General features: G+C 35.0%; 1 protein-coding gene across 5 annotated transcripts in view; it reads right to left on the bottom strand.

Moving 5' to 3' along the window:
• The window catches only part of Rnf216 (ring finger protein 216), a 139,583-nt gene that overhangs the window by 105,532 nt on the left and 11,491 nt on the right, over positions 1-22,560 (bottom strand). For all 5 annotated transcript variants that reach the window (XM_040278660.2, XM_078023642.1, XM_078023643.1 and 2 more), the window contains exons 2-3: positions 13,983-14,120; positions 4,781-4,914 (exon numbers count right to left, since the gene is read on the bottom strand). In XM_040278660.2, the coding sequence (XP_040134594.1) occupies positions 4,781-4,914; positions 13,983-14,049 (201 nt within the window). In that variant the 5' untranslated portion in view covers positions 14,050-14,120. The remainder of the gene's footprint in view (positions 1-4,780; positions 4,915-13,982; positions 14,121-22,560) is intronic.

Raw genomic sequence — 22,560 nt, 5'->3', positions numbered from 1 at the left:
GATGTGGATATAAAAAAACTCTCATACTATCAATGACTACTAGTATTTAGGAGAACAATTTTGGCACTATTTATTAAAGTAAATAGGATCCTCCCACCAACTTCAAAGATTCTTTAAACAGAACTACAAAAAAATATCCAAGTACTTAACTATATAATCAAGAGGTACTGAGAGCACAGTGACTCAAAAAGTTTGAATAAAGATCTAAGAGGAGATTTCTGGCTCCCATAATTGCAGATGCATTACCAGGATTAACCCTTCTACTGAGTAAAAGTAGAAAACCTTGTCAGAAAATTGAAACAAATCAAAGCAAAACAAAAACAGCTGCCTGAAGACTTCCAGAGGGATAGGGGGAATCAAGATCCAGGAAGAGGAAATCCAGCAAAATGGGCTCCTACATTTGGGGTACTTGTTCCCAAAACATGCATCTGTCAATCCCAGACTTGGATGAATTATCAATAGATGAACAGAAACTTTGATACACTTACTGAGGAGCTAAGGGCATAAAAATCATAATACAGGAATCCCCCCCCCAATCCCCTAAAAAAGGTCTTGGTAAATCTCAAGCTATATGGTAAGTTCTTGAGGATTATACCACTCAAGTAAGGGTATACTAGAAATACATTAGACCTCCCAGAAAATGAATCCTAGTGTGGATAGTTTTAAAACTCCCTCAGTGGGGGTTGGGGTTGTGGCTCAGTGGTAAAGCACTTGCCTAATACGTTTGAGGCACTGGGTTTGATCCTCAGCACTACATAAAAAAAATAAACAAAGTTAAAAAGCAAAAATACACAAACAAAAATCTCCCTCAATGTGAGATTTCCTGTACCCTTAATCTTCTTCAAGAAATAAGTGTAGATCCTCTGTGGAGAAAGAAAACGTAATCTAGAATTTCAAAATATTCATATACAATGACTTACTATCAAAAATAAGTAGGCATGGGCTGGGTGTGGTGGCACACACCTGTAATCCCAATGACTGGGGAGGGTGAGGCAGGAGGATCGAGGGTTCAAAGCAACCCTTAGCTGAAGTGAGGTACTAAGCAACTCAGTGAGACCCTGTCTCTAAATAAAATACAAAATAGGGTTAGATGTGGCTCAGTGGTCGAGTGCCACTGTGTTCAATTCCTGATTAAAAAAATAGGGCTAGGGTTATGGCTCAGTGGTAGCATACTTGCCTAGCATGCGTGATGCACTGGGTTTGATTCTCAGCACCACATACAAATAAATAAAATAAAGGTCCATCAACAACTAAAAAATATTAAAATAAATAAAATACAAAAGGTCTTCACAGATATTTCTCTGAAAATACAAAGATACAAAAATGGCCAGTAAACCTAAATCTAAGTCAAAGGATGCTGCTTAACATCAATGGCCACAAATCTGGTAAGGGTTAAATATAGTTACCATATGATCCAGCAATTCTTGGTATATGCTAACAGAAATGAAAAATATGTCCACATACAAACTTGTAATGTGCATGTTCATAGCAACATGATTTATACTCATAATAGCCAAAACTGTCAATCAGACAATGAGAAGATAAACAAAAGGAAGTAAAGCAAAGAAATGGAATATTGTTCATCAACAAATAAAATACTAATTCATGCTACATCACAGCTAAGCCCTGAAAACATACTTAGTTAGTTAAAGAAGATGGCCACAAAGGACCACATAATAATAAAATAGGCAATGAACACAGAAGGTACATTAATGGTTGATTATGATAGGACAGAACAAGGGATTGGGAGGTATAGGATTTTTTCATGGGGTAATGAAAATGTTCTAAGAGTGCCTATGGTGATAGATGCAAAACTATGTGCTTATACTAAAACCTATTGAATCACATGATTTAAATAGAGAAATTGCATAGTATATGAAATGTACCTCAATAAAGGCTGCTTTTAAAAAAGGAATTAAAAATGATATATACTGTAACATGGATAAAGTTTAAAAATATGCTGCATAAAGAGCCACTCATAAAAGACTATGTATTGTATGATTCCATTTATATGCAATTTCCATGATAGGCAAATTATAGAGATAGAAAGCAAACTGCATAGGTTTGCACAGATCAGGGAGTTGTGGGCACAATTTGGGAGAAAACAGTTACTGCTAACAGTAAGAGAATGTCTTTTTAGTGTGATATATATGTTCTAAAATTAATCATGTGAGGGTTACACAACTCTGAACATTCGTATGCTAAAACCACTGAATTACACAATTTAAATGAATGATCTTGTATATAAGTTATATCTCAATGAAGTTGTTAAAAAGAGAGATCACATGGGCTGGCCCTAACAGACAGTGATGCCTGCCCGTGTTCATCTGCCCCAGTCCCTGACTACTCTAGCTCCAGCAACTGTCTGATACACAGCCAAACAAGAGCCCCCAGCTAGAATTATCCAGCTGACCTCTTCTCATATTCTTGTTCCACAAAAGTTATGTGAGCTAATAAAATGACTGTAATTGATATAAATCATTGTTTTTTTTTTAAAGAGAGAGAGAGAGATTTTTTTTTTAATATTTATTTTTTAGTTCTCGACGGACACAACATCTTTGTTGGTATGTGGTGCTGAGGATCGAACCTGGGCCGCACGCATGCCAGGCGAGCGCGCTACTGCTTGAGCCACATCCCCAGCCCACCATTTTTTTTTTTTTAAAAGAGAGAGAGAGAGAGAATTTCAATATTTATTTTTTAGTTATCGGCGGACACAACATCTTTGTTTGTATGTGGTGCTGAGGATGGAACCTGGGCCGCTCGCAAGCCAGGTGAGCTTGCTACCGCTTGAGCCATATGCCCAGCCCTAAATCATTGTTTTGAGGTGACAAGTTACATGGTAATAAGTAACTAGAACAATAAAATTAAAAATAAAAGAATGAATTACCCACGAAACTAGTAAAAGGACCATAAAATGAACACTAAAAACAATGTTAAATAAGCTTAAGCAGAAGAAAAATTACTAAAACAAAAGTAGAGGGGCTGGGAATGTGGCTCAAGCGGTAGCGTGCTCGCCTGGCATGTATGCGGCCCGGGTTCGATCCTCAGCACCACATACAAACAAAGATGTTGTGTCCGCCGAAAACTAAAAAATAAATATTAAAATTCTCTCTCAAAAAATAAAATAAAAAAAAAGTAAAAATTAAGAAAACAAACAGCTGCACTGTAAGGTAAATCTCAAAGCTATTTCTTTGCTAAAGAAGGAAGAAAAAAGGAAGGAAAAATAATGGTGAGAAAACAAGAGGAGGAAAAAATATATTAAATAGAAAGGGAAAGCATTTAATTCTATTAAATACACTTTAAACCACAAACAAGTTTAAACAATATTCTTTTCACAAGTAGGATCATGTTTATTAAAAAAAGTTAAGGCTTTATAATGGCATACCTATAATCCTAGCTACTCAGAACAGTAAAGCAGGAAAGCAGCCAAGCTCAAGGCCAGCCTGGTAATTTTGCGAGACTCTGTCTTAAAAAAATATTTAAAAAAAATGTAGCTAAGTGGTAGAGCTTTTTTCTCTCGTATGTAAGGCCTTGGGTTTGATCACCACCATGCATTCCCCCACCTCCCCCCCAAAAAAAGTTGTAAAAGAGTACACAGGTACATATACTCAAATCTATGGCTCAATCTCACTTATAAGATGAGAAAACCCCAAATGGAATTCATCTAGTATATTACCATCATGTTTCAATACCATAATTAAGTGAAGTTTCTCCAGTGACAGAATAATTTACTATATCAACAGATCAAAAAAGAAAATCACACGATACCCTTCAAATATACTGAAATTCAATCTGACAGAATTTTACATTCATTTATAGGAAATACTTGAAATAAAGTGGAAGTAAATGACTATTTCCTTGACATAATTTCTTTTTTAAAAATAGTATCTAAAGCAAAAAGGCACTGTCACATTCAAGGAGGAAATATTAAAAATATTAAAAGAAGAAAAATTACTAAAAGGCATTCATATCCATGGCTAATCCTATCACCACTACTACTTAAAAAATTTGAGAAAGTATTACAATACATTAGACAAGAAAAAAGTATAAAAATGGAAAAACCAGAAACTCTTTTAAATATCATTATTTGCAAATAGATGAGATGCAGATTCATGTTAAGTCAACTGACTATGGACAACAAAGGTATGAAATTAATATAAAAAGAAAAAAATTTAAAAATTTTAAAAAGTTCAAAAAAGTATAATGGAAGATGTAAAAGCAACAAAAAGGAGAAAATGATCAGGAATAAATAATAAACAGTGTCTGAGATCTGTATTCAGAAAAACTCAAAATGCTCTGCTGGAAGAATATAAAAGATGATTACACTATATGGAAGACAAAACTTTTTCATTTAGACAGACTGATTATCTATTTGTCTATTTGCCTATTTATCTATATTTTAGAACTAGAAAACCTGATCATAAAAACATAAGCACAAGAATATCCAGAATGACTCTGAAACTATGGTAATAAGGGGAGAAAAGCTCTGCGTGACAGTAAAAACCTTACATAATGTATAATCACAAAACAGTGCAGACTAGTGCATGAATATTCAGAGGGAGCAAGGGTGGAGAAGTTAACTACAGAAACAGACCCAAACATATAGCTTTCAAAAGTAAGGGGACATAAGTAGAGTTTGGAAAGGGGGCTGTTCTCGGAAATCTAAGAAAGTGCAAAGAGGTGCTCTCAATTGTTCTACAAGACCCAGAGAAAGGCATAAGAATTCAGACCACTAATTTGCAATAATGCCTCATATCATGGTAAGTTTTAAAAAACTCACCTCTGTCAGGATGACATCATCATCCAGGTCTTCTTCCTCCTGTTGCTGAGGAGCTGGGGTGACCAGCATTGGAATCCCTTCCTCATCAGAGGAGTCAGATATGGTGATGGGCCCATCTCTGAGATTGATCCAGTCTACAGGAAAACACAGAACACTGTTGCTGGGAGGCTGGCACAATCATATTCAGTCCTTTAATTCTACTTTTGCCTGAAGAGGGTTAAGCTTCAAGCCAAGTTCATGGCTACTAGTATGTTAACTTACCTCCTCAAAGCAGCACATGCACCCAAGCAGTAAGAGCCAAATTCCCTGTTAATTTTTTTCAATAATGTATTTTGGGATTGCTAGAGAAAAACTGACAATTATTATACTCAAGATTATCAACAGTTATTTAATTAACTTAAATTAGGTTGAGGAAATCTGTGGCTAAAACTCTTAACTGCCAATCTCTTTAGAGAGAAATCATGGCTTCCTATCCATCTCTATTCCTCTCAGGAATAAAGACTTTTATTTGAAACTGCTAAGTTTAAAAAAGTTGTCACTCAAAACAAGTAAAATTTTCACTTAATACTTAAAATATTAAAATTTGTTTATTATAGCCATAAACAGACACATTATATAATGTAGTAATTATAAGGTTATTCAAGTCAACATTTCAATGTTTTAGTTAAGCGCCCATTTAGCACTTCTAACAATAAGCAATTTAACTTTGCTAGTTTCCTTTTAAACAGAACTATAGTTAAACTAACCATCTAGATGTGTTAATTCTTCTCAAGATTGCTACTTCCTTTTACCTGTCTGAAGGCTGATCATGTTTTATATGAATTACTGCATAAAAATACCTGTATTTTTTCCTGTCTGGTTCCATGGGAATGGTAAAGGTTAAAATGGGCAATGAAGAGAAAATGTGTTCAGTATCCAAAAAGAAAGACTGAAGCAGCAATAGAAGCAGCAACATGAAAAGAGGCATCAATGGCAGGGTGGGGGTGGGGGGTTGTGGCTCAGTGGTAGAGCACTTGCCTACCATGCATGAGGCACTAGGTTCCATCCTTAGCATCACATAAAAATAAAAAATAAAGACACTGTGTCCACCTAAAACTAAAAAATATATAAAATATTAAAAAAAGAAGAAAAGAGGCATCATTGTTACAATTTTTGAAATTCCTCCACTGAGGCATTTATCAAGGTTCATGTCTCATATACATTTTGGCAATCTATGATTTGAAAAGCAATCAAAAATCAATGCTTGTTTTACTCCTGTAAGAGAGTTGCAGTGGCCAGGCGTGGTGGCACAAGACTGTAATCCCAATGGCTCAGGAGGCTAAGGCAGGAGGATTGAGTTCAAAGCCAGCCTCAGCAACTTAACAAGGCCCTAAGCAACTAGAGCTGGGCATGTGGCTCAGTAGTAGTTGAGTGCCCTTGAGTTCAATCCCTGCTACCTGAAAAAAAAAAGTTGCAATGATGACAGAGATGGCAGTTTAAAACAATAGTGTATCTATAGAATCTTGGGTTAGGCTACCTGGTTTAAATATCAACTCCTGCACAAGCTAGCTTTTTGGCTGCTACCCAATTTGTTTAAACATCCATTTCCCCAAATTTAAGAAAAAAAGGTGAGTAATGGTGCCTATTTTTCAAGTAATTGTGAAGATCAGTTGAGGAAATCAATATAAAATGCTTGCTTATTATAGTACCTGATACAGAGTAAAGTTGACTAATTTCGAGTTGAATGGTGTTTCCACTATACCATGCTATCTTTTCACAGCGAGCGACTAACAAAACAACCAACTTAACTGAGAGCCTGGAAGGTACATGAGAAAGAACTTCTAGTTAAATCTGGCAGAATGAATCCAAAGTGTTATCACTATCACCTCCTGAAATCCCATCTAAATGACAATAAAAGAACTTTTTAAAAGTATAAACCCTTGAATGCAAAAAAAGAGGAAAGAAGATTTATAGAGGCAAGAGATTTCAACAAAATTCTAGGAAACAGCAGACTTACAGGTGGCAAGTGCTTTGACAGAGTGGGGAAAGTTTGAACCCGAAGTGTAAAGTAGGGAGAGCAAACTAGAAATGGCCTAATTCCTGCAGAAACCCAGAAAAGCTCAGAAATTGGTGGCATAAACTGAGAGCATAAACAGAGGGATTCAAAATCTTCACTCTTTCTAAGCAAAGATAACTTCCAGACTTCTATCCACACAGCCAGGTGACAAGCCATAGCTCTCCCAGGCAAAATACCAAGATAAGTCTAGTTGTAGCTCTTTGCATCTATCCCTCCTGGAGTCCATTTAGCTTCTTGGATGTATAGAGATTTTCCATAACTATAGGATGTTTTCTTCAAACCTCCTCCTTCCCTCTCTTCCTGGGACTTTTGTTATTAGTAAGCCTGATGGTATCCCAAAGTTCTATGTGATGAACCACTACTATCAAGCTTTCTGTAAATCTTTTTTTAAAAATATGTATTTTCTCAGTTGTAGATAAACACAGTACCCTTATTTTATTTATTTGTATGTGGTGCTGAGGAGCGAACCCAATGCCTCACACATGCTAGGCAAGTGTTCCATCACTAAGATACAACCTTAGCCTCTGTAAATTATTATTATTATCTTGGTGGTGCTGGGGATTGAACCCAGGGCAGTGTGAATGCAAGGCAAGCACTCTACCAACTGAGCTATATTCCCAGCCCCCTGTAAATTCTTTAAACAAGGTTTTCTTTAATTCTTTGAACATATTTGTAGCTTTTATTTTTTTACTAAATCTAATAGCTAAGTTCCCACAGACACAGTCACCTATGCATGGGCCCAGACTTTCCCATTACTTTGAATGCCTCACAATTTTTGGATGAACACTATTTAAGACAACCTTAAATAGAACACTATTTAAGTAATAACCGTGGATTTTGATATTTCCATCCCAAGAGAAGTAAAACTGTCCCTTGATATTTCTGATGGACTGGTTCCAGGACTCCCAGGGGAAAACAAAATCCCTATACACTCATCCTTTATGTAAAATGGCTTATTATTTACATATAATCTACATACATCCTCTCTTTGAATCATCTCTAGATTACTTATATTACCTGAAACAATGTAAGTGCTAGGTAAATACTTATTATAATATACTGTTTGGAATGAACAACAACAACAAAAAAGGTCTGTACATGTTTAATACAGAGAAAAAATACATATGTATATATATTTTAAATCTGCAGTTGGTTATATCCAAAGTTGTAGAACTGACAGACACAAAGGCCCACAGTAGTTGTGGCTGTTTTGTTTTTTTTTTGAGAGAGAGAATTTTTTAATATTTATTTTTTAGTTTTCGGTGGACACAATATCTTTGTTTGTATGTGGTGCTGAGGATTGAACCGGGGCCGCACGCATGCCACGTGAGCGTGCTTGAGCCACATCCCCAGCCCGTTGAGGCTGGTTTTATTTTCATTTGTGACTTATGTGAACTCATTCTGAAGACTGTTTTCCTATAGTATACAAGGAGGATGATCTCTGTTCAGGGCTTTTTCTTTCTAATTTTTGTTTTTATTTTTAAGCCTTGCTTCCTAGGGATTACCCTTGGGTCAGCATAAGATTGGTGAGCTATCAAGATTTCTACTCTGTAAATGGATCTGTGTGGCTTGGAGAATACAAAATTGAAGTGCATTTACATGTTCTGGCTTCAGAAAGCCTCAAGTTCTGCCAACAGTTTGCTAGGGTCCTCTTAGGTCTTTGCATTGTATATGTGACCTTGCATATAGGTATGACCTTCTGAATATCCAAGATGTAGAGCAGCTTATTAAGGTGCTTCCTGGTTGTCTTCATTCCCTGGATCTCCCTATTAAATTACTGGCTGATTTGCTGGTCTACTGCTTGCCCTAACCAGTATCCAGACTTCAGACTAACTGCAATGTTGGCCTTTTCTGGCTATCTCTGGGATTTTTAATGCCCCTGGGCATTAAAAATTTCCTTCTGGCCCCACAGCCCAGATAGAACCCTGAAACAATGGATCTGAGGGGTTGGTAAGGCAAATGGAGCAGACCAAAACACAACACATTTTCACAGTTTTTAACCATACTGACTAGATTTCTGCAAGTAAACATCCAATTATTGTATGCCTTTGGTAAATTTCCATTCTTTAAATGGTTATTTTTGAGAATTTTGTGTAATTAAGGATTTTGGGGGGAAAGGGGAGGTTTGCCAAGCTATTCACTCATCCATGCTAGAAGATTTATCCCACAGAGGTTCACTCTAAAGAGGTATTAAATAAGAGAAGATCCAGTTTTGGTATACCAGGCACAAGGCTCAAGAGATGGAAGGGGTACTACTGAAAAGAACATCATGAATGATAAGATCCTAGCTGCCTTCTGCTTCTTGGTTCCCTGAATGCTTGCACACAGTCTTAGATTCCAAATACAGCAAACTGTAGATTGCTCTTAGAAAGATGGACCAAGAAAAAGGCCTGGAGGATCCAATGAAGAAGTTGGTTTTTAATCTACCATCCTACAGTAGAGTTCAACGGCTGGCAAGATTTACCCTAACACATCATGCATCTGTAAATACCTAGAATTCCAATTATCTTAAAAACACAGGAGTTAAGGCCATGTAGGGTAGTACATATAGTACATACCTATAATCCCAGCAAGGTGAAAGGCTAAGGCAGGAGGATTTTGAGTTCAAAGCCAGTCTAGCAATTTAATGAGACCCTGCTCAAAATGAAAACTAAAAAAAAGACTAGGGTACAGAGTAGTCTAGTATGTCTGAGACTGGATTCAATTTTCAGCACTGTAAAAACAAAATACCACACCATATAAGCACACAAAAACACACTTAAGACAGGTGAAGTGGTACATGCCTGTAATCCTACTTCCTCAGGAGACTAAGGAAAGGAAACCTCAAGTTTTTTTCTTCTTTTCTTTTGGAGTGGTACTGGGAATTGAACCCATGAGTGCTTTACCACTGAACTACATTCTGAATCCTTTTTTTCTTTTTTAATTTTTTTTTTAGTTGTAGATAAACACAATATCTTTATTTATTTACTTTCATATGGTGAAGAGGATCAAACTCAGTGCCTCATGCATGTGAGGCAAGTGCTCCACCACTGAGCCACAACCCCAGACCCATCCTGTGTCCTTTTAATTTTTCTTCTGGGACAGGGTCTTACTGAGTTGCTGAGGGTCTTGCTAAATGGCTGAGGCTGGCCTTAAACTTGAGATTCTCCTGCCTTAGCCTCCTAGGTCACTGGATTACAGGAGTGAACTATTGTGTCTTGCAAGAATTAAAAAGTTTGAGTCTAGCCTGACAACTTAGCATGATCCTGTTACAATATAAAATAAAAAGGTCTGGGGGGTAAGCATGGAATGGTGGTGTATACTTGTAATCCAAGTGCCTCCAGAGGCCAAGGCAGAAGGATTACAAGTTCAAAGCCAGGCTAGCAACTTAGTGAGACCCTGTTTCAAAAAAAAATAAAAAGGGATGGGGATATAGCTTAGTGGCAAAGTGCTTCTGGATTTAATTCCAGCACCACAAGATAAATAAGTAAATAAATAAGTGCACAAATAACAATCTTAAAAAATTAAGCCACAATAGAGCAAAGCCTACAAATCCAAGTGTTCAGTTCTGTGAATTAAAAGGCCCATATGTGTATAACCGTCACAAAGTCAGGAAATATTTCTAGGACAATAGTAGCCTCCCTGTTCTCTCTCAAGCATTACACTGTCTGTCATTCCTAAAGGTAGGAGGTTCTAGCTCTACAGATTATTTTTCCTTGTTTGTATTCTTCTGAGTCCAGCTTTCTTGCAAATAACACCTTTCAGATGCATCCATGTTGCATGTTGTTGTAGTTCTCTTTGTTGTATGGATTCTATTATATGCATATCACAAATTATTTTTCTCTGAATGGACATTTGTTTTGGTGTAATTTATGCTACTTTGGATAATGCTATTATGAATGTCCTTGTACATATCTCAGCTGTGTTTGTTTCTATTGGGTATATTCTAGGAATGGAATCACAGAATCACAGAGTAAGTATATATTCAATTTTAGTAGATAAAATGTTATCCCTGAGTAGCAACAGAGACAACATGGCCTGCAAGGCTAAAGTATTAATTATTTGACCGTTTAGGTTTGCTGAATCCTAGTTTATATTATTAATTCTCCAGCTTTATTTCTTACCTAATACATATGTTTTAGGTAAGTTTTCTTCAAAACATGGTATTCCATGCATCTCATAAACTTCAACAGAATCTGTTTTCGTTAGCATGCAACTAAAATTATTTTCTAATTTTTTTGGTGATATCTATTATAACGAGCAGTTCTATGTGTATTCCTATTTTCTATACATACATATAAGTATTTTCTAGTAATATTTTTATAACTGATTTTTGGCTTAATTCCAATGTGGTTAGAGTATATAATGTGTATGATTCAAATCCCCTGAAAATAATTTTTTTGTTTTTAAGATGGAGGTCTTGCTACATATTTCAGGCTGGCCTGGAACTTGCTATATTCTTGCTTCAGACATTTCCCTGAAATTTGAAAATGGTTATGTGGCCCTCAATATGGTAAATATTGGTCAATATACCAGATGCGGTATTTCATATGCATAATTTGTCAAGTTTATTGATCACGTTCTTCCTATCTTCTCTATTCATACAGTTTGTGTATGCATGCTCGTTCTCAATTATTGAAAGGAATGTTAAATCTCCCATTTCGATTGTCAGTTTGTCTAATTCCCTTTTTAGTTCTGTTAATTTTTTCTTTGTATATGTTTCTTAGTATACAGGAATTAGAATTATTTTTTTCTTCCACATTCTTCAACCCTTTCATTATTATGAACTTAGTACTATCTTCACTAGTACTTTAGCCTGGAATTTCTACTTTATCTGAAATTCTACAGACAAACTAGCTCTTTTATTTGCTATTTGTATGATGTATATTTTCTACACTTATACTATCAACCTTTATCTTCATTTTTAAGCCTATTTACACTGGGTGGAAAGTTTTAGGTGAGAAAGTAGAATGCTATTTAGCAATTAAAAAGGAACGAGGGGGCTGGGGATGTGGCTCAAGCAGTAGCGCGCTCGCCTGGCATGCACGGGGCACTGGGTTCGATCCTCAGCACCACATAAAAATAAAGATGTTGTGTCCACTGAAAAGCTAAAAAATAAATATTAAAAAATTCTCTCTTTAAAAAAAAAAAAAAGGAATGAGGCCTACAAAATTGGTTCAGTGTTGGTGTGCTTGCTAGCATGTGAGAGACCTGGTTTAGATCCCCATTACTGGAGAGAACTGTGAGGTGAGGGTGGGATGAATTATCAATATATACAACACATGGATGAATCTCAAAAATGTTATGTGAACCAAAATAATTCTAGTATAAAGAGAATGTACTATATGGTACCATTTATATGAAGTTAAATAGTGACAAGCAGCATATCAGTGGTTTCCTGAGGCCAGAAGTGGGGTGAGGAGTGACTACAAAGAGGCATAAGGGACTCTTCAGATGGAAATGTTGTATGTCATTTATTAAGTCACTGAAATTCATTCTTAAAAGAACCAACAGAGGTTGGTATAATGAAAATTATTAATGCAGCTAGTAAAAATAATGCTGTATGTTTTTAAAAAGTCCTTGTGATGGGTATAGAGTATATATACTTGTCTAGCTGAAAATACACTCTCCAAATTAATAATTTTCCAAAAGGAATTAGTTTTCATAAAGAAAATGTATTTAGGTATATTTAAAGCCCAATTAAAAAGTAACAACAACATTAATTATATATACATGTGAGGAAAATCTATAAATGATCATATAAACAAGTTATAACCAAGATTTAAAACTTTCTGAATCACAATGCATTATGGCTAAAATCACAACCAAGCTACAATACACTATTAATAAAATTCTAAAAATCAGTATTTCTTTTATACTTTTAATTTGTATATATTAAGTTTATCTATTTTACTCAATTTATTGACTTAACAAAAGTTGTTCAATGTTCTAAAAGACAAATATATATAATTTATTCTCTTGCTGGAAAAAAATCATCTTCATAAGCACAAAAATATATCAGTGGAGGAAAACAAAACCAGTATAGCCTCTTCTATGAAGTTTGTACTTGCAAGAAATAAATAGGGATTCTTTTCCTACTCATCAGCATGATTTTTTTCTTTTTAGCCCCAGTATAAATATGAATTAGGATTTGATAGGAAGGACTTTTAAAGAAATGCAGGACCCTTCTCTTCAAATGAATTTGTCAAGATTTTAAACACTATAAAACAAGTAAACAAAATGTCCTAAAATTAATTCTCAATGAAGCTAAGTCAGAATCTTCTGACAAAAAAAGAAAAGTAACTATCATAAAAGGGAAAGACTACTTAGTTGTGCCTATAGTATTTTAAATCCTATAGGCCTTGAATTGCACTCCTTTTAGAAAATAACAAGTATGTAAGAAATGGAAAATCTTATACATGTTGGAGTAGAGGGAAACTTGGGACAGATATTCTGGTGAGCAAATGGCAATATTCACCAAGCTGAAGCTGTATATTTCCTCTGACTAAGCTCCTAGGAGTACTCCTGCACAATTATCATTCCTTCAAAAACAAAGAACTGACACTGTCCTAAAATCTCACCTCTTCAGACCCATTGACTGCACATTCACAGCTTTTTGGCTAGCTCATTAATAGGGTACTAATCTATTGTGATGGGTAATTCTTTTTTTTTTCTCTCTTTTTGGTGGTAGTGGCACTGAATCCAATGGTGTGTTACCATTAGTTCACATTTTCAGCTCTTTTAATTTTTTTATTTTGAGACAGGGTCTCATTAAGTTGACCAGGCTGGCCTTGAACCTGCAATTCTCCTGCCTCAGCCAACTAGCTGAGATTCTAGGCATGAGATTTTACCCAGTGTGATGATGATTCTTGAACTTCATTCATTCCAGCAGGCATCATCATCTGACACAATTTTAGTCTGACAAGTCCTTTTAAGCCTGATGTTCTGAGGTCTAAAAATAGAATATACCAACTCTAACTTTGTGTACAACCAGAGATATGAAAAATTGTGCTCTATATATGTGTACATGTGTAATATAAATTGCAATGCACTCTGCTGTCAATATATAACAAATTAAAAATAGCAAAAAAAAAAAAAAAAAAGAATATCTCTAGATTCTAAGTGGCTAATTTGAAAGACACTGCCAAGTAAGAACAGACAACTTACCTTGTCTCCGATGGCAGTGAAAGTTGTTCAAGTGAATTACTTCTTCATTGTTGTTTCCTTCTGCCATTTTCAAATGCAGGCGTAAACATAAGTGTTTCCTAGTATCTAAACATGCCAAACACCTGTTCCAAGTTGTGGCTAGAAAAAAAGAAAAGAGGAGCATTAAGAATGGGAGAGTATTAAAACCTCTTTCCACATATCTGGTTAAAGCAGAATTTAAAGCATATGTTGCTACAACAACACAAACTCAAAACGTGTGAGAATAAAATTTTTAATATCTATATTAAAGAGACAAAGTGCTGATAATCTATATCTGGATACAAATATCCTAATGAAAATGGGTTAAAAATATAAAGAGGCAATACACACACACACACACACACACACACACACAGATGAAAAGATACTCAGCTTCACTAGTAATCAGAGAAAGGCAAATCAGAAGATGAGTTATGTTTCCAAACCACTAACCTGGAAAAAATGGCAAGTATGTGAGAAATGGGAAACACATGTAGTAATAAAGACAACAGGAAATTACACTAGTAGAGGAATGGGTAAACAAAATTCATATAAGGATGCAATATAGTTAAATTAAAAAACAATTTTAAGTGAAAATAACTGATAATTATGTAACTTTATATAGAAATTTGAAATACATTACATTTAAATATTTAAAAATACACTATGCATGGGAATGAACTCACCAACTTCAGGAAAGTGACCATTTCTGAGAAAGGAAACTGAAAAGGAACTAAGACTTAAACTCCAGTTACACATAATATCTCCCTCTTTTACAGATATTTGAAGCAAACAACGCAAAACTTGAACATTTGTTAAATCCAGACACTAGATTTGGATAACAATTTTCTGTATTTTTTTAAAAATTCTTCCCACCTTTCCTTTTTATAGTGATATTAAAGCCAAGATATCATGTATCCATAGACCAGCAATGTAACAGAATCCCAGAAGTTAGGGAAGAGGCTAAATCTGCACAGCTACTAGATTCAGAGCCGAGAAACATGGAGAAGTACATGGGATATGGACTCATATGGGAGAAATAGGGGTGGTCACTAACTGGGAAGTGGCACAAGGAAAACTTTTGGGGTAAAGACATACTTTACTGATTGTAAGGATAGTCACTGGATACATGCGCTTATCAAAAATCATTGAACTATACTAAAATGAATAGATTTTATTTTAGCTATATCAATAAAGGCTTTATTAAAAAAAAAAAAAGCCAGGTACAGTAGTACATGCCTACAACCCCAGTTACTCAGGAGGCTGAGGCAAGAGGATTAGGAGTTCAAGGACAGTTCGGGCAACTTAGCCAGACCCCATATCAAAATTTTAAAAAGGGCTGAGATGCAGTTCAGAGGTAGTATTTCTTGGGTTCAATCCCTAATATGAAAAGAATAAAAACAAGGATTCTAAAAATATACAAAAGATACTACTTTAAATTGGGCTTTAAAGCCCAATGCAATGATTAAAATATAAAATGGTACCATTCTGAAAACTGATAGTTTAAAAAAGTTAAATATGCATCTAAACCTATAAAAATATCAATGATCTAACAACTTCTCTAAGTATTAATCCAAGAAAAACTAAAAAATACTTGTATAACAATGTTTATAGTTGCTTTTTTCATCATAGCCAATAATTGGATGTAGCTCATGTACTCATCAATAAACAGAAGAATGAATAAACAACTGGTAGATGCTTATACAATGAAGACTGAGAAGAAAACAAAAGGAATTAACTCAATATATGCAACATGGATTAATCTCAGAAACACTATGCTTAACCAAAAAAGCTAAACAATAGAGAACACAGTTAATATTCTCTTCCAACCCTTTCTTTCTGGCATTAAAGATAAAACCTAGTGCCTTGCACATGCTAGGCAAGTGCTCTACCAATGACCTATATCTCCAATCCAACATTCCATTTGCCTGAAGTTCTACAAGAGGAAAATTTAATTTGTAATGATTGAAATCAAAGGTTGCTCTGTGAATGGAGGAATGACCAGAAGAGCATGAGGAAACTTTTAGGAGCTACGGGAATTTCCTAGAGCTGAATGAAGTTGTGGATTAAACAGGTGTAACCATCAGTCAAAACGGATCAAACTTGGGGAAAAAAATGGACCAAACTCTTCCCTTAATCTCTGCCTATTTTACTATGTATCAGTTAGACCTCAATAAAAAAATGTTTAGGAGAGATTAAGATTCATAAGAGATTGAAGCATTCTAACACAGGTTTGATGGAAATTTCAAAAAAGAGATCAAGAGGAATGATATAAAAGGACATTTTAAAAAGGGATGACCAAGATGGTGACGATAACTATTGTGATACCAGGGGTTGAATCCATGTGTACTTAATTTTAGGAAACTAATAATTGCTGCACAACTTTAAAATTTTGTTTTATTTATTTATTTTTATGTGATGCTGAGGATCGAACCCAGGGCCTTGCAAGTGCTAGGTGAGTGCTCTACCTCTGAGTCCCAGCCCTTAAAAGTTGTTTTAAAGGCCAAAACTAAAATTCTATACAATTATGAAGGGAATGTATATGTACTGAGGGAATGATAGATACCAGAGAATTGAATGAAGAAAATACCTGTGGTCTTGTCCAAGAGGCTAACAAAGGTTAAAAAAAAAAAAAAAAAACAAGCTAAAGTGAGGATGCCATGAGATACTTTTCTAAGCACTTTACATACATCACTCATTGATAATTCCCACAATCCCATGAGACCTGCAATATTATTAACCTTATTTTACACAGACTTTGGTTTTAGCCATGACAAAATAGCATGTATTAGACCAACTTTTTGCCCTTTTATACAAAACCACTATAAAGCTGGGTATAATAAAAATCTGTTTCTAGTGACTTCAGGAGGCTGGAGGCAGGAGAACTGCATGATCAAGACTAGCTCTGGAAACCCAGTAAGACTCTACCTCAAATTAAAAATAAAAAAGAATGAAGATACAGTTCATAGTAGAGTACCCCTGAGTTCATTCCAAGTACAAAACCAAATCAAACCAAACCAAAAAACAACCCATTATAAAACTCTGAATATATCAAATAATTCTTTGAGGGAGCTAAAAATCCAGAATGCAAGGTTTCAGAAACTTGGATTCTTGAAAAAATGAGAAGCCCAGGAGGACAAGACACATTCATGCTGGATGGTTTTTCTGGCAAAAGCATTTTCTAAATCACATGGGGAAAGAAAATGGAACAGAACAGGAGCAGCAGTTTCAATGGGAAGGTCTGAGTCTGGGATGTCAAAGTAGCTCAGATTTAAGGGACAAAAATCCCATCAAGGAGGAATCCAGAGTGAAGAGAGTCCTCCCAAATCTACATAGCAACACCCCTTCAAGTTGTTAGCCTCTGCTACAAACAGTCAGGACTAGACTCCAAATAAAATAGCAACAGAGATGCTAAGAGCTGAGTAGAGATTTGGACCCCCTACAATTTATCACCCATAATGTCCAAGATCTGATTTTTTTTTTAAAAAAAGGAGTGTACACTTCCATACAAAGCTTACACACACACTCACCTAAAAGGAACAAAAGAAAACTAAGTATAAGGGAAAGACCAGAAACAGAAATCAACTTATACATGGCTCAGATGTTATAGTTACTTGACAGGAACACAGAAATGACTATGAACCAAAAATTGTGAAGTACTTCCTATTAAAGAAAACAGAGAAGTTACTGACTTCAGGTCTAGGGCAGGAACTATATAGAATGGGCTGGAACAACATATCATCTTAGGTATCAAAGCAGCTACCAAAAGCTACTTATAGTAAGTGGGTTCTGCAGAAAGAATATGTATAAATGAGAGATTGATTGATTGATTGATTCATTCATTGATGCATGCTAGGGATTGAACCCAGGGCCTTGTGTGTGCCAGGCAAGCATTCTATCAACTGAGCTATATCCAGCCCTCAAAATGTTTTTAAAGGATGACAGGCAATGGATATTAACTTTAAAACTGGTAAATCAGAGCAAAAAAATTAAAATTTTCTTGCATTTCCTACATGAATTATATCACTGCATAATCAAACAGATAAGCAATAGATTTTTTTTAAAAAAAGGTATTCTAAGTAAAATAAGTGATGAAAATTTTTGCATTCCTCAATTACTGGATGCAGAAAATGAATATTATTGACTGGTAACATCACAAAGACAAGATACTGAGTACCTTCTAATCAAAAAACACTTCCTAGGGTTTCATTAAAGGACCAAACCTGAGCCTGGTCATGCATTTAGACCCAGCAGCTGTTTTGGAACAGAGGATAAAGAAAACTTATTCCTTATTATTGAGTGAGTATGAGGGGGTAGGAGGCAATTATGGGAAAAAAATGTCTAATTGGGCTCTGCAATTTTTTAAAAGACTGGTAATCACTTTTCTGGACTCTGGGAAATATAGGTCAAATAGTCTAGGCTTAATGACAGATAAATTTGATAAAGAAACAAATGGAAAAGGAGCCTCTCAACAAATGGTTGAGTCTTTAACCATTTTCTTACATTTTTCTATATTTAAAAGATTTATAAAACATTTTTAAATGTGTGTGATTAATTCTAGTATCCATGATGTTCTCTTGAGTGATAAAACCATAAAGAAATACATGAAAATTATTATAAAATTATATGGTAAAGTCTAGGCAATGACTAGCTTTCTTTGGGAGGTTCTATTTCTTGACCTGAATGGTGGATATAAATTCTTTGATTTAATATATTAAGCTACATATTTGTTTTGTGGGGCTTTCTATATTGGTGTTTTGTTTTTAAAATGTAAAAATAACAACAAAAAATGTAGTAAGATAGCACACATTCACAGAATTGCTAGAAGTCTAGAAACTGATTATACCAATTGTTAAGTATTTGGAGCAATGGGGATTTTCACATACTGCTGGGGGAAGAATAAATTGGTACCTGAACTGCAAAAGACTTGATGCTTCATTGTTTATAGGAATGAAATAAATGCCCTAAGGTGCAGTAATTCAACTGCTTAGAATATATTTTATAGTATTACGTATGTGTGCAAGAAAGTTCTTGGCACCATTATTTGTAATGGTCAAAAACTAAACTGATTCCCAACAAGATGGAACGAACAAATACTGTGGTATGTTTGTATAATTACTACTTATACAGAAAAAAAAGCAATTACAGCCACACATAAGGCAGATGGATTTTAATGACTGAGTGGAAGAATACAGAGATTAAAAAAATACATATTGAATGGCTTCCTTCATATAAAATTTAGCCATATGGGCTGGGATTGTGGCTCAGTGGCAGAGCACTTGCCTTGCATACATGAGGCCCTGGGTTTGATTCTCAGCATCATATAAAAATAAATAAATAAATGAAGGTCAATCACTGTGTCCACCTAAAACTAAAATAAATAAATAAAATTTAGGCACGGACAGGGTTGTTTTTAATTGTTTGGGGTGAAACTTCTTTGTGTGTCCTGTATTTCACAATGAAAGTTAAAGGAAAAAACATCATAAGAAAAAAAAGGGAGGGGCTGTCACTGTGAAATAGTACGGGGCGGGGGGGCTTTTCATTAGGAGTCTTGTATAGATTGAGTTTTCAACCATTTTCTTACTTTCTTTGATGACAATTAGAGAAATGAAAATAAATAATTGAGAATCTAATGTGGCCAGTTATAACTGCTATAGGGCCTATTTAGTTCCAAGATCCTTTGACCTATCCAGACACTTAAAGAAAATCCTGAAATTTCGTTGCCTTCCTAGAAGATGTGCTTCAGGAGGAAAACTCTCAGACCCATTTTTCAACTTACAAAATACAAAATAATAGACAATATTCCAAAACTATATTAACAAAGTTTTACAAAAGAACTTTACGACATCTATAATATATTTAGATTTTCAAAAATAATAAATCTAAGCCTAAGTTTGGGTCTATCATTTGAATGTCTCTCAATGATGATATTTGTAGCTGGATACAGTGGGGCATACCTGTAATTTCACTTAAAGAAAAGCCTGAAGCAAAAGGATCACAAGTTTGAAGCCAGTTACAACAACTTACTGAAACCCTCAGCAAGACCGTCTCAAAAATTTTATCCTTTTTTTATTATTTATATATGACAGCGGTATGCATTACAATTCTTATTACGCATATAGAGCACAATTTTTCATATCTGGTTTGTATACATAGTATATTCACAATTCATGTCTTCATACCTGTACTTTGGATAATAATGATCATAAAAATACAGAATGCTTCGCAAATTTGCATGCCTTCTCAAGTAGTATTTAACATAGAGGCTACCACAGAGCAAATATGACCTTATGCTTATTATTATTGTTGAAATGTAAACAGCTATTTTTAACTTGTGAGGCATGTTGAAGATTAAATGAGAAGCCACCTTGTATATGGTAAATTCCATAAAATTAGGAGTTTTGTTATTCTAAGTATCTAGTATATGCAATGTTCATTAAGACAAGAGCCAAATGGAATGGAGGGAGGAGCAGGGGAAGAACTTATTCCTTCTCCAGATTACTTTTCACTACCATTCATATTCTCAGTAAAACTTTTACTTCCTCCTACAAGAAACTCCATTTTCCTTCTGGAAGTAGCAACAAGCCATCTATAAGTCTGTTTGCTTCTTGATCAGACAGCTGAAGGCAAGTTTAAAAAGTCAAGTTAGAGAAATAGGAATTGCCACAGAGAAAGAACTTTCAGTTCTTGCCTCTTTTTTGTTAGTTTTCCATTATTGTGACAAAATACTTGAGATACAAAAACTTTAAGGGAGGAAAAATTTATTTTGGCTTACCGTTTCAGAGGTTTCCATCCATGATCACTTGGTTCCATTCCTATGGGCCTGTGGCTGCACAGTACACCATAGCACAAAGTGTATGGTGGTGCAAAGCTACCCAACTTAAGATAGCCAGGAAACACAGTAAGAGAAAGTAGCCAGGGTCCTAATATCCTCTTCAAAGGCATGACCTCAATGACCTAACTTCCTCCTAAATGTGCCACAGGCTGCTTATCAAATCTTTTAATATTTGGACCTTGGGAGTGGGGGAGACTTAAGATTACAAACTATAGTGCCTTTATTAAAAAATTATATGTTCATTTATAATTATGGTCAAATGTATGGGTTAATGCTTACAAATGAGAACCAAAATTTAGCACGTATTCTATCATCTCATTTCTCTGTGAAAAATCCTACATAATTTTACTATCTTGTAAAATTTTAGGGAAATTGGATGACTGTTTTATATTCTCTTACACCTCTTACATTGTCCTAAGGATATTTTTTCTTCTGTTTTCCTTCTTGAATGGATGAATCAACATGACGAGAAAGAATTCACATTTTTTTTAATATTTATTTTTTAGTTGTACACAATATCTTTATTTTGTTTTATTTATTTTTATGCGGTGCTGAGGATCGAACCCAGGGCCTCACACGTGCTAGGTGAGCGCTCTACCACTGAGCCACAACCCCAGCCCAAGAATTCACATCTTAACGGTATGTTTTTTCCAAATAGTCTTCATGTTTCTTGTTCATAGCTGTATTCTGTTGCCTACCACAGTGTTCAATGAATGAATGGGTTGGCTCCAGAAACATCTTCCTTTGTCCAAGATTGGAGCTGTTCATTATAGCTTCATAACCAAAGTCAGGCAACATGGTATAAGTGACAATATTAGGTTTATTAGGATTTCCTTCAGTTATCAATATTGACCACCACAGAAAATTTTTAAAATGAAGTCAGGAAAACGAACCATCATGGTTCTCCCGTCCAATTTTCTGATTTCCAAAGTTGGTTACCCTCCTTATGACCACAGTACTTGGGTCTGTCTCAAACAAACCATCTTCCCACTCTTCATAATGCTTCTCCGTTTCTTCTTCTTTCACATGCTCCTAAAATATAGCTGATCCTGAGACTTTGGAGTATTTACCTGTTTTTCATAATAACATTCACAAACATGCCTCTCACCTCTCTAATACTGATACTGGGAGATAAAGACTTTAACAATTTAATGATTAATTCCTTTGAGCTTCCAATGACAGTGGGCAAAACAAGCTGGGCAATGACTGGGAGAGAGTGATATGCCCATGTTCTATCAACTCCCACAACACCTCCTTCTAGCACATTTAAAAAGTGTTTATAAATGATTATTACTTTTCATTCAAATACTAGATACTCAACCATTCTTATAAGTTTGTACTAACATTTAATCAATATTAAATCAATAAAACAAAAAGTTAATGGAAGTTGTTTTTTTCTTCCTTGAATTTTCTGATTTTCCTATGCTAAATAGGTATTACTTACAAATGTTTTAAATTAAAAATATCAAAAGAATCCAGCAAATATTGTGGGCCTCTCAAGTGGTATAAAGAATTTGTTCTGCTTCATAGGGAATATATACAAAATATAAATAATATATTAAAAAAATCCCATATGAATCTTGCCTTAAAGAATCTGGAGTCCTATCAATGGGAGAATATATACACATAAATATATTATAAAGCATAAAGTCACGGGCTGGGGCTATAGCTAATTGGTAGAGCACCCACCTTGCACATAAGGCACTGGGTTCAATCCTCAGCACC

The sequence above is a fragment of the Ictidomys tridecemlineatus genome, chromosome 10 (assembly GCF_052094955.1).
Source record: "Ictidomys tridecemlineatus isolate mIctTri1 chromosome 10, mIctTri1.hap1, whole genome shotgun sequence".
NCBI classification, from domain to species: Eukaryota; Metazoa; Chordata; class Mammalia; order Rodentia; family Sciuridae; genus Ictidomys; species Ictidomys tridecemlineatus.
Note: the sequence above shows the minus strand (reverse complement) of the source record. Positions and strands in the feature narration are given on the sequence as shown.